Consider the following 12110-nt stretch of genomic DNA (forward strand, 5'->3'; position numbering starts at 1 on the left):
AAGGACTGAATGCATAAATTCCCGGTTACTCACAAAACGTACACACATGTATGTATGTATATGCAAGTTAAATTATTGATTGATAAAGTGTAGTTCTCTATTTTAAATACCTTATTATTTTATATTTAAAACAATATCCCAACTCTGACTCATCATCAAACAATCACTTGTAATGTAGACAGAAAGAGAATAATGAACTGATAGCGTCTTTTATGTATCCTGTTATATGATTTTAGTATTTTTCTGTAGTCACTGGATCGAGAGTAATATTAGTTATTAATTATTACATGTTTTTTTTATTTACAATATGCATAGATTCCTCAATACCTTGTCACATAAACTCGATTGTTGAAATATCTACCAATCATATGTTATTGGTTTGTCAATCTTCGATGAATACCTCTACAAGTAACTGAATTTCAGGTGGCACTGTTGATATAACGATACACGAAGTAATGGAGGACGGGAACCTAAAAGAAATTCATAAGGCGACAGGCGGCGCATGGGGAGGACAAGAAGTAGATGAAGCATTCAAACAGTTTCTGATCAAGATATTCGGAAATCCTGTTCTTGAAAAATTCAAAATGGACGCCACAGAAGACTATATTGGAATCTTTCGTGATTTTGAAGTGAAGAAGAGGAAGGCATCTCCATCTGGGACAGAATATCTCACCTTTACCTTACCTTTAGCATTAGTCGAAACATTTCAGAATGAGACCGGAGAAACCCTAACAGAAGCGATCACTCAATCTCCGTTCGCAGCAAATATTAATTTACTTAAAAGAAACAAATTAAGATTGGACAGTTCCCTAGTGGGAAGCTTTTTTGACAAGTCAGTAAGAAGCGTATTAGAACATTTGCAAGTATTTTACGACAACTATGAGAAGTATGGAATATCAGTGGCCATTTTAGTTGGAGGTTTTTCTGAATCTGCCATGCTGAGCTGTGCTATTCAAGACACATTTTCTTCGTGGAAAGTCTTAGTTCCTTGCGATGCGGGTCTCGTGGTGCTGAAGGGGGCAGTGCTATATGGTCACGATCAATCAACCATCGTTTATAGAGTCGCTAGATATACATATGGGGTTGGATTGCGTACCATATTTATTGACGGGAAGCATCCTGTTGAAACACTGAGAGTGTCTGAAGATGGGAGACGGTGGTGTAATACATCTTTCAAAATATTTTTAGAGGAGGGTTCTTTAATAAAACATGGTCAAATCGTATGTGACGGACAGAAAATAAATCCAGCTAAATCCGAACGTGATTGCGTGAAGATTCCTATTTATGCAAGTACCAGAAAGGATGCACAGTTCACAACAGATGAGTCCTGCTTCTTCCTGGGCAAACTTGTTGTTGGTGGTCTCGATATCAATTTACCTCGAAAAGATCGTAAGGTAGTTTATACAATTACTCATCAAAGCACGGATCTGCATATACATGCAATAGATACAAAATCTGGCAGAATGCTTCAGGCTTCAATAGATCTTTTAGACTGAATTAGACCATGAAGGACTTTGCCAGTTCGTGTTCTCTCAAAACTTAAGGGACAGCAAATGTGTATATATATATATATATATATATATATATATATATATATATATATATATATATATATATATATATACAATTTTCTGATTCTCTTTTCAAATGATAATATGTGAAGAATTATCTTTGGTACGTGATTAAAATATCCGCATGCATGAGTAATATGAGATCAAACGTGTAATATTAAAGAATATGAAGAACTGTAACTGAATTATCTTAACGCTTGGTTTCGATCATCAGCCGCCATGCCATGTTTTAGTTATTTCCTTTCAATCTCTTTCCAATTTGAAAATCTTAATATTTTTGTGCTATCTATTTACTCTCGAAATTAGCTTTCTTTAACACCGCTTATGACTTTGAAAATTTCAGTTAGCACTTTAATACGGCCACAGTTGCGGGAAGACACCATTAGACACAAACAATTGAAAAATACAAGCTGGTGTTAAGGTCATTTGACAAAGTGGATCAGAATGGCAAGATATTAGTGGGAAACGTTATCTAATAAATAGCAAAATAGAAAGAGATGAGTGATAAGCATGGCACCGGGAATTGTTTTTATCGATTTTTATTTTATTGCAGAGTTGGTTCTGGGTTTACTGATAAATAGACATTATCTTAATGGAAAATTATACCTTGATGTACATACACGAATAACTCCCTCATAATATGGTCCTGATTTCGTCATAACCTGTTGTCTGTTATAGTATATATTTGACTTTTGAGACTCTAAACTAGTTGGCACTTGCATCTATAACATTTCTGTACTGAGGGCACAAGTGGATGATACAAACGTTTCATTAATTATTACATATATGAGCCTTCTTCGTGAATGTTGTAACAAACTCTTCGTGTTAGTGTCCACCAGTGTTATAGCACAGCGTAGACGCCGTGATATCATTTGCAGATATCCTTGAATACGTTTTGTCATCTATCATTCATCTTATTGGCTTGTGAAATTTGGTCAGTAGCACTACAAATAACAATTAATTCCAGCTGGTATCGTTGATATAGCTATCCACGAAGTAATTGAGATAAGAAAGGTCTTAGAAGAGTCATAAGAAGACAGGCGGCGCATAGAGAGGATAGGAGGTAATGAAACATGCAGACAGTTTCTGATCTAGGCATTCGGAAATCCAATCCTGTTCTTCAGAAATTCAAAGAGGACATCATAGAGGACTATATTGGACTCTTTTGTGATTTTGAAGTGACGAAGTGGAAGGTATCTCCAGTTGGTACCTTTACCTTGCCGTTAACATTAGTCGAAACATTTCAGAGTGAAATCGAAGCAACCCTAACAGACGCGATCAAACGATCTCTGTTTGCAGTAAAAATTAATCTACTTAAACACACCGAGATTGGATAATTCATTAGTGAGAAGCTTTTCTCACATGGCAATGTTACGACAACAATGAGAAGTATTAGATATCGGTGGCCGTTCTAATTTTTGATGTTTCCCTGTGACATTCAAGGCAACGTTTCTTAGTAAAAAGTCTTCGTTCCTCATGATACTGGTCTCGTGGTTTTGAAGGAATTCTTCTATACAGTCATAATCAATTAAGTGTCTTCTATAGAGTGGCTAGATATACATACAGCGTGGATGCTATGACATCATTTATTTACAATTATTTTTCCTCCTTTGCAATGAAATCGGTTACATGTACAATGCCTTTGTATATGTATGTATATGGCATATACAAAGAGACACTATATATAATTGTACACAATAAATATACCTATTTTATTCTAAATTAACTAAAATTGTAAAGAGTACTTGTGCAGTGTGTCGTGGTCAGAATGCTGACAATGTTAGGTCTAGTTAGTCTTTATAATGCCATTTGATAATATTGACTGTTCAATGTGATAACATGGCAAAGTTTTCAGAGCTATACAGATAATAAATCTATAATGTTGGGACTCAGATCAAATAATGTATATTTCTAATGTAATTTCAATCCTCAACGATCTTTTTCCACAACGAGTCTTAGGCTTTCCTTGATATAAGTGTGTTCCTACGTATGGTATTATTTTAATTGATAACAGGAACTAATTAAACAACCCTGTTTTAAAATATAACATGTCAAAGGCTGAACCTCTCTTGCTTTTTGTCGTATAAATGACGGATGTAACAAGTGCATCTCTAATGCTGCTCATAGCAGGAACACATCGCCCTAATTCTCTCTCAATGCCATATGGCGATACACAGGTGTCAGTTATATTAGGCAATTATCTTTTCTTAGTGCCGTAGAAATTGTCGAATTTTCAAAACTTTTAATAACTATCTTCGACTGATAAAATGTCACGCTATCGCCATGTCCCAAACCCTTTTAAGGTCTTATGTTTACTTTTCTAGGATCCACAAAACGCACTGGAGAGTCTATACAATATTTAGCAGCCACGATAAAAGGATTAAGGATGCAATACATTTCTGCTTACAAATATAACTTAAATCATCTTCTGCACACAAGTTCTGAATGCCAACATATATAATATTCTGTTCACAGCCTAATTGTAGGCTTACGTGGTCCAGTCTAAACTAAAGCGTTTTTCGTGTAATATGGTAAAATTGATGAACGAAACATTTTAGACAGAGGTAAAACTCTTGCATTTTAGTCTTAATAGGAAGTTCATAATTTACATGATATGATTGCATGATATTATATTGAGTTCTTTGTTTATGCCGAAATTGTCTTGCAGCCTGTCAATATATATGGCCCTACAGAAGTAAAGACTGAAACATATTATAAGTATTTAGGATGCACATATTCTTCAAAAAACTATTGGTATATGTACCGGAAAACTGTCTAGCAGGCGCTGAAGGCTATGCATATTTTGAAGCAAAGTGTTTTGAAATTTGACAGATTTACCGTACCTGGATTACTTCGTCTGTCTGACGCGAAGATAGCTCCCATCCTTAACTATGATGCTGAAGTTTGGGGGTTTTACGATGCTTATGATACTGAAAAAACTTGTTTGTCATTTTGTAAGTATATTCTTGGTACATCTAAGTCTACTCCAAATGCATTGATATATGACAAAATAGGAAGATTTAGGATGCACTGTATAGGATATAAACATATTTTGAAATAATTGCTAAGAATACTAAAAATGCCGGAAGACAGATATCCTAAACAATGCTACAATTTACAGTTAAGGTGGGTGGAAAATTGTGATTGTTGGGCTGACAATGTTAAAAAGCTTCATTTTACATTCGGAATAGCCAATGTTTGGTAAACTCACGGCGTAAATAATGAAAATAAATTGTTTTTCAGCCAGAGATGTGAAGATATTTTAGGCAAAAGTTGCAGGATGAGATTAAGTCGATGGAAAGACTGCGTTTCTCTAAATCATTAGAAGTAGAATTCACTTGTTAAAGATATCTAGAATTGTTCGGATATAGTGATTTTTTTTACATAATAACTATGCTTGGAGCGCGGAACTTGCCAATAAGAAGTAACACGGGAAGATATGAAAGTATTTGCTATGAGGAAAGATTGTCAAATTTGTAACCGTAACATCAAAAATTAATTGCATTTTATTACTGCTTGACCGCTATATGGAGAAATACGAAGAAAATATTTACCCGTCTTTGTATATATTTATCCAACTTTAGAAAAATGTAGGCCTTTTATACCAAATGAACTAGTAAAATTCTGATGACAAATGTAGCAATGTTTGCTGTAAAGGCCTTAAAGATTACATAAACCGTTTTATTAAGGACTCCTGCTACATAAGATTCTAAATCAATATAAAAAACGTGCTCCATGCAGGTTCTCGGTTCCATTTGAATTCGTTTGTGTGATTACTGTGAAATATATGCTTGTATTTCATCCAATTTAAAAATGCAATAATGATCACTTTCATGTATATCACCTTCATGTATATCACTTTCATTATATATCATGTTCTTTTATTACGCAGTAAAACATCTTATTGTACCGCACGATGTATGGATATGTACCTATGGCCTGTATCACAAATAAATATTATATGCATATGTATATGTATATATATATATATATATATATATATATATATATATATATATATATATATATATATATATATAATAAATGAATATGAACAGTGCACAACTAGTATCTAACTAGCGTGAGTGCTTTCGACTTTTAATGAGTATTTTTCAAACGCAAATACAGAACATAGTCAAGACAAACAAATAAAATAAAACAACCATTGTGTTTGCAAAATTTTACATGACTATGACTTGTTGCGGATGCTGAAAATATATATTATTACGTGTGATAATTTGTATGAATATAGATTGTAAGGGTCATTTGAAAACACATTACATCTTTTCAAAATAATGGGTTTGTACCTTATGATGAGCTGATTTTTGAGAAAACATGTTATTGGGAACTAAGACTTTGAAAGTATTACGTATATTTGATTTAATTTAATTGTTTGTAAGTTTTAAAATGTTTTTAGTTTTAATTTCATTACATATCAAAGTAATGTAATTTTGTTTACTAGGAATTTGATATTTTCCAGAAATTAGTTTGACCTGATTGTTTAATCGCAAACACCGAACTTTGTATCTTTGATGACCTAGTTCCTGGCATTGATTGAGAATCAAGTAAACAACTTCTTTTTTTAATTCGATTTTAATATGTGAATGATAATAGTTAAGTCGAGGCTGTACAGGAATACGTGACTTTAGACGTATAGATACTTCTAAACCATTTTAGAATGTGATCACGTGACCCTCATACGTGATCTGTTTTGCGCATTATTTGTCTGTATAACCCTTGTTTATAGAGAAATAATCTCGGTCGGGCTTCTAAACTCTGGGACGTAAGGTGTTCGCTTTGTTATAGCCAGTTTGGAGTTATATTTTAATCTGTATTCAAATTATTTGGATTCTAAAAGATGAATTCTTTTGCCTGGAAATATTTGAGTGCAAATGCAGAATTCTTGGAAAAGGACAGTTCTTTAAATTCTATTCGGAAATTCAAACACCGGAATATTACTGTCTGTGGAATAACAAAAACCGTAGACACTACAGCACCATACTGGCTACAGTATACGTCATCGCCTTCCATTTTGGAATTTTCGTCGGGACTCGAACTTGAATTCATTAAAAAAATATATTACTAGGACTGCTAAAATTTGATTCGTGGATTATTCCTGGATTATTTTTGGATTTGATTCTTAAAGCCGTAAGTTTTTTTTTTTATTTTTACAGTGTTTTTCCAGGGAAATAAATTATTTGTTAAATTTGTTTTATTTCACTCTTTCTTTTGTTACTGTTTATTAGAGCCTATACAGGCAACATGAGAAAAGCTGTAGAAGAAATGGGGTTGACGAATTTAATAAGATTTGAATTCAGGTCATTAGATTTCCCCAAGGAACACCAGGTGACCTAATTTATGATTGGTTAGCTGCTAAAGGGCCTGCTCTTTTTGACAGAATGCTATAAAAATGATTATTAGACCCTCTTTCTCATTCTGAAATTGCGTCTTAGTTCTTATATCAGTGATGTTTACGTGAAAATTAGTTATTCAGACGTCAGTATTAGTGAAGTCATTTAGTTTGGTTAAGTTGATGGTATTTAATTTACTTCAATTATTCATTGGACTTACAAGTTGTCATAATCTTTGTCTAAGTAGCTGTTTAGGAATTACTGTGAATTAATTTAAAGACAGAGGATTATATATTTGTGATACGTCAAAACTGTTAGCACAGACCGTTCAAAGATATGTGTACATAACACCACTGGAACTAATTTGGAGTACTCAATACTTGTTGACGTCTTGTATAACTTTCAGGACTATTTACGATTTCGTTCACAATACTGTAAATTCTTTTTAATTTTTAACTTTATATTTTAGAGAAATAATTATTTGTTAATATTTACAAAGCTGGTTCGGAAAGGAAATTAAGAGAATTACAAATTAAAAAACCGGGAAGAAATTAGAAAGATGTTTGATGTTACCAAATACATTAGATTATTGCCATTTTTTAGAGTAAAAGAAGCTGATCGATATTTTCCTCATTTCTTCCTTAAACTTTCGAACAGTATTTAATCATTGATAGACTATCCATGTGTTACATGAAACTTAAATTGTACATGCGTACATATGTATCTTCTGCGCTATTTATTTTAAATAAAATGAGGACAATAAACAGTGTGTCTTCTTAAGAAAAAAATCTTGGGTACCTATATAATTTATGAACCCGTGATTTCATGGTAGTGGATACACATTAAGTACTCTGTCCTTAGCCCCAGCAGGCTCTTATGTTCGGTATCGGGAGCCTAGTCGACGAGGCTTTAGATACATTATGGAAATATGAGAAAATATATTTATATATATATTGTCTGTTTTTTCCATTTGCTTTACTATAATCTATTAACTCTAAGACTGATTTATGCCATGTATCCCATGTGAAAAAAGCTAAATAATTGCGTGTAGCCACATTAAAGAGACTGTAGAGGTGTATTTTAAAATAATTCTGAAAATAGCATGTTTGTATGTAATTGCGTTTTAAGGCGCCTCAGCATAAATATGCATTTTATGTTTGTATGGTATGTAATAGCGTCTTACGGTCAATCCGACTAGGCGGTCAAGATCACTGAACACGTTTCCTCGGTTGTAGGCGAACATCATAATTTTGTAATATATAGGGTATTAATGGATTATCAAATTCAAGATGGTGCAGGGCTTTAAGTCTGAAAAGGGACCCCGAATGGACGATTAATGTAATTTTCGAGAGGTTTCATTGTGGTTCAATACTTGGGGTGTGGCTGCTATTTATGTGGTAATAACTGAGGCATTAGCCAGCCGCTGGGTCGTGAAGGTGGCATGGTGAGTTACAATTTGAGTTCCAATTTTCATTTCTATCTTTTCAACCGTCTGTTTACATAAACATATTATATGACAGAAGTCTCTGATTTCATTGAATCTACGGTGAATATGGAGATGATTTGTTCAAGAGATTTTGAATTTGCAAAGGTCAATTATTATTTTGGGAGGTTTTGATAAGTAAGATGGCCATTTAGGGATACATAATTTTGCAGTATTTTAACAGTAATTTTTGCAGTTTCAAAGTGAGGACGAATTTACATGAGAATATTTTTGGTTTCTGAAGGTTTGGTATGTTGGCAGAACCAATACATTAGATGCGGGGTTAGATGGATTGGAATATAGTTTAGTAGCATAATAGAGAGTCAATTTCGATCATTAAGATGAAGTGATGGTTGGTTTGCTTCAGCATAGAGACTTATTTCTATATAGGGAAGGTGCAACCGATCGCCAGCGAACTGATTTTATCCGCTTATTTGCATCATTCGATAGGACTTTAACAATTGTTACTCCGGTCCGTGACCTGGATAAAGCTGCACATTCTTGTTCTAAATGCACTCAGAGAGAGAGTCTAAGTCCCTGACTGTGTATCAAATCAAACATCTGTAAGTACAATTTACAGTAAGATCTATATTCAATCGAGACATAGTCATGTTGTAATCTTACTAATGACTTGCATAACCGGCGCATGGTCTCTCGTTCTGCTCCCCAGTCCGTATTTGCCATGACTTGAATGAAATCCAGGGTTTATACCCCTAACGAATCTAATATGTGGATGAAAGGGTAGTTTTAAGGTCGATAATAAGCCGTAAATTTTACTCTTTTCCAAAACATGAAGATGACCACCGTCAAGATAGTGCTTTGGGTTTTCTTGAATACGATCTAATCGGCAGAAACGCATATTGTTATTTTTTATATTTCGAAAATGCTCATATGTAGTTGACATTGAATAGTAAACATACTCTTTGATGTATAGAAGATCACAAAATTGTCAATATATAACGATCATTCAGCTTCTGGGTTAAACCATTTCACTCAACTGTTACTGCTGATATAGAAGATGGTGAATGACAATACGCTGTAATGAGGTACATAAATATCCTGGGAATAGCGTTCCGAAATGTTGCTGCCAATTTCAACTCTGCAGATTTTATTTTTCGAAAGACTGAAGACAAAGTTAAGGATGCGATTCATTAGATCTAGGTTGAATGGGTCATTCATTACGCCGTACTTGCATGTGGTGTGCATGGTTTCTTCAATTATCGAAAAGACGGCAACCATATGTTATTTATAAAAGCTTCTCTATGCAATGCTTCAAGTTTGACTAGATGGTTTATTGTGTTTTTATGAATTCATACTGAACGTTCGATAGCGCTTTCTTGGATTCGAGATACCAGAGCAGTCTATCAATTATCATCAATGCTTTGCAAATGCAGCTTATTAATAATATGGAACTACAGTTGGAAGGGTAGTTTTAACTATCCAACAAGCTATCAGGGCACCAAGACATGTATTTATAGCGTTTTGAGCTGTAGTTCGGGCGCGTTGTGGACAGCATTTGAATTAAATAATATCTGACAAGTTAGGAGTGTTTGACGTTTCTTTACGTTTAATTGGTTATCAGCAACCCTTTGAAGAAATTTTGATTGACGTTACCAACACTCATGTCGCACGCGCAAATCACAAGCTGTCGTCATTTATGGGCCGGGGTCAATACGTTGACACTGACCTCCAGGTTTCCCAGCATTGCTTTACCACCTTGTACCGAATTTATTACTTTTTACTGGCAAAGTTAGCTGGAATTGATTCAATTAAAAAATTACCTGATTAATACAAAAATATATTGAACATAAGTTGTCATGGAAACATAATCAATAGCTCTGGATAAGCCAAGTTAATAAACGTAATATGCTAAAGGGACTATAAAGAACACCGAGCTTATATGTTCCCTTTTTTGTAAGTATCCATATTTATTGAGGTTAAAGGATGTAGTTAGCCGTAATAGACTTCTGATGAAAGAGACTTGTATCTTCTATATTGCGTAATCTAAATACATATTTAACCAAATATCTCAAATCGGACTCAAATTTAAATCAAAGACGTTTTTCAGGGACAGGCATCTACCACCTAAACAGAATTTCCAGGAATACAAAATAAAACCGTTTGTTCTTATTAACGGCTGAATCTTCAATTCTAGCAAGATTTTCAAACGACCTGCTATGGTGGCCACGCGATGTGATGTCAGATCAGCACCATTTTTATCTGAACCATCTATATATCATTAGAAGTCATTTGGCAGAAACCCAAGTCATTATAAAATCCATTTAGAAGGACTAGTGATAACAAGCTTGTCAAGATGGACATCATGGCAGGCATACTGAATGCAAGATTGGCACCATTGTTATGCGACATATTGTTTAGGAAGAGTAGTGATAAGATTTGTAAGATGGCTGCCATAAACGTCGTAGTGAATGTCAGATCTGCACCATTTTCAGTTAGGACCAAGTAGACATTAGAAGAAATCCCTTGGTAAAAGATGACTGCTCCGGTGGCCGAAGTGAGAAGAGCATCTGCCTTGGACACGGGATGTCGCGGGTTAGAACCCCGGCCGAGTCGTACTAAATATATAAAAGTGATACCAGTAGCTACCTTGTTCGGCGGTAACCATTAAGGAATTAGTGTTAGGACTGGTTGGCCTGGTGGCAGGAGAATGTGACTGGATGGGACACGATGCTACATGTCTGCTTTATGATGCCCCAGTGCTAGGCGTCACTATATACTGCCACACTGCCGACACCATAGCGATATGATTGCAATATTTTTTAAAGCTACTCTAGAATGCCGAATCACACACACACACACACTTGGTGAAAACCCCATGTCAGTATGACCATATTGGAGGATATATAAGCACCATTTTTAATTAGGACCAAATAGACATCGCAAGAAGTCTTCTGAATCTATGAGGATATGACATTTTGTTCAGGGATAGCAAAAGGTTTTTTTATTGTATCAGTCATACTGAAGAAATAACGTGGTTTACAATGTTATTCTTTTTAGGGCTCAAAATGATTGAAATACTTTCCAGTAATGCAATCTTAGCAACATCTGCAAATAAAATGTTGCATTTACATTTGCATTAGTGTAGCACGCATGACAAAATATGCACCATAAAGAAACACCCTCGTGCCCGTAAAGTACTGCAATCAGTGTATGTCCTTTGATCTCTGGTACTAAGAATTTTCATGTGCGTCTAAAAAAATCCATTATATTTCATAGAATAGGTTCGGGAGTTTCCTATCCATGTATATATTTGTTCATCTGACACAACATAAAACAGGTTTAACGTGACTTGTCTCATATGTCCTAAACTGCGACACAAGCATGCCAAAAATCAATTTTACTTAAATTAACTGTCCGATTTGGATCAATGAGTCGATCAAAAATTTACAATGGGTTCCTAGTGATCTTTCCAGGTATCGTTGTAGATGATGACAACATAGATGTATGCGCCAAAATTTTCTCGACCAGATGTATCATATTCATTAAACGCCAGAATCTTGCCGAAGAACCTTTCATACGAAATGGCATCATTTATATTGACACATTTTATCTGAATTTGCGAATTCCTAAAGCTCTTTTGCTCTTTCCGAGAGTCGAATTCGTCATAATCCCCTTAAAAGATAACATTTGTTGACATATTACGCATTTCCTATTTTGTCAATGCAATCATCTATTCTTAGCAAT

At 34.5% G+C, this 12110-nt stretch overlaps 1 protein-coding gene across 1 annotated transcript in view; it reads left to right on the top strand.

Moving 5' to 3' along the window:
• LOC149782199 (heat shock 70 kDa protein 12A-like) overlaps positions 1–9865 on the top strand; it is a 50545-nt gene extending 40680 nt beyond the window's left edge. The window contains exon 5 of the mRNA XM_089935085.1: positions 420–9865. Coding sequence (XP_089791211.1) covers positions 420–1496 — 1077 coding nt within the window. The 3' untranslated portion in view covers positions 1497–9865. The remainder of the gene's footprint in view (positions 1–419) is intronic.
• Positions 9866–12110: the final 2245 nt, after the last annotated feature.

This window comes from Sinohyriopsis cumingii, chromosome 15 (genome assembly GCF_028554795.1).
Source record: "Sinohyriopsis cumingii isolate HCF-2022 chromosome 15, ASM2855479v2, whole genome shotgun sequence".
NCBI classification, from domain to species: Eukaryota; Metazoa; Mollusca; class Bivalvia; order Unionida; family Unionidae; genus Sinohyriopsis; species Sinohyriopsis cumingii.